The sequence below is a fragment of the Morus notabilis genome, unplaced genomic scaffold, assembly GCF_000414095.1.
Source record: "Morus notabilis unplaced genomic scaffold, ASM41409v2 Scaffold1204, whole genome shotgun sequence".
NCBI lineage: Eukaryota > Viridiplantae > Streptophyta > Magnoliopsida > Rosales > Moraceae > Morus > Morus notabilis.
The window spans coordinates 1-1,487 of NW_010361516.1; the positions used below are offsets into that span (position 1 = coordinate 1).

Genomic DNA, 1,487 nt, shown 5'->3' on the forward strand with positions numbered 1-1,487 from the left:
CCATCATATGGATCATAAAGGTCCACCTTCTTTGTCTTGTAATTTAACCCTAAAATTTTGTAGTGTCCTCTTGTCGAGCTAACATTTCTCTCTTTTGTGTAGACATGATCCCAAAGATGAATATCAAGAGGCCTCGGGATCTAAAGGAGAGGGATCTGAAGAAAGCAAAGACTGGATCTTCAGGGACGAAGAAGACTCCCCTGTAACTTTGATGGTCAAATTGTTGAGCAGTTTGCTACCAGCTCTATGCCGAGCTGCAGAATCCATTGATCCTGTTCCAAGGTTAGGAGTGCAGAGCTTGTGGACACTGACGCGACCAAGGAAGAATGCGACTTTCTCTCCCAGATGCCTCCACACTTTAAACGTATCGTCAAGTCCTTGACTACCAGCTACGGGTAGGAGATTAATCTTTAGCTGTTGCAAGCACTCCTTTAGAACTCGTACATTTCTCTAACGGATTAGATCTTCTCTTTCTCAGGATCTTATCTCGTCTATTGCTAACTACGAGGAGATTGCTAGCATGTATGATCAACACCAATGCTCCTCTAGTGTGATCGAGAAGCTAAAGGCAAATCTCGAGGTCGAGAAGGAGACCATAGAGGAGTATAGGTCAAGGAAAGAATCAACTTGACATCGAGATCAACTATGCGAAGAAAATCAACCAAACTCTAGCCCTTGAGCTTGAGATCGAGAAAAAAAGGTTGATCACCTAATGGCGGAGCTTCCATTCCGTGTTGAGGAGGCCTGAGTTGGGGCTTTAGAAGCGTTTAAGAGTTCTGAGGAATATGAGGTCCTCAAAGACAAGCTTTATGAAAGTGGAGCAGGGGCATGCGTTGCTAAAACCAAGAGCAAAATCCATGATCTCAACCTCGACTTTTTATACAAACATCGAGGAAGAAATGGCTAATGAGGTAGATGTCCAACGTGATATAGTCCCCACTAAGCCCTGAACCCTGAACCCTGAACCCTTAGCCCTTAGCCCTAAACCCTGAGCCCTGAGCCTTGAGCCCTGAACCCTGAATCGTGAACCGTGAACCGTGAACCGTGAACCCTTAACCCTGAACCCTGAACCTTGAACCCTGAACCCTGAACCGTGAACCGTGAACCCCGAAACCTGAACCCAGAACCCCGAACCCTGAACCCAGAACCCCGAACCCCGAACACCGAACCCCAAGCCCTGAGCCCCGAGCCCCGAACCCCGAGCCCCGAATCCCGATCCCTGAGCCCCGAGCCCTGAGCCCTGAACCCTGAACCACAGCACCGAGCCCTGAACCCTGAACCCTAAACCCTGAACCCTAAACCCTTAACCCCAAACCCCAAACCCTAAACTCCAAACCCCAAACTCCAAACCCCAAACCATAAACCCTAAACCCCAAACCCTAAGCTCTAAACCCTAAACCCTAAACCATACACCCCAAACCCCAAACCCCAAACCCCAATCCCCAAACCCCAAACCCTAAACCCTAAACCCTAAACCCTGAACCCTA

The 1,487-nt window shown here is 48.6% G+C and overlaps 1 protein-coding gene across 1 annotated transcript in view; it reads right to left on the reverse strand.

Moving 5' to 3' along the window:
• Positions 1 to 123: 123 nt before the first annotated feature.
• LOC112091953 overlaps positions 124 to 1,487 on the reverse strand; it is a 14,946-nt gene continuing 13,582 nt past the window's right edge. The window contains exon 3 of the mRNA XM_024166788.1: positions 124 to 414. Coding sequence (XP_024022556.1) covers positions 124 to 414 — 291 coding nt within the window. The remainder of the gene's footprint in view (positions 415 to 1,487) is intronic.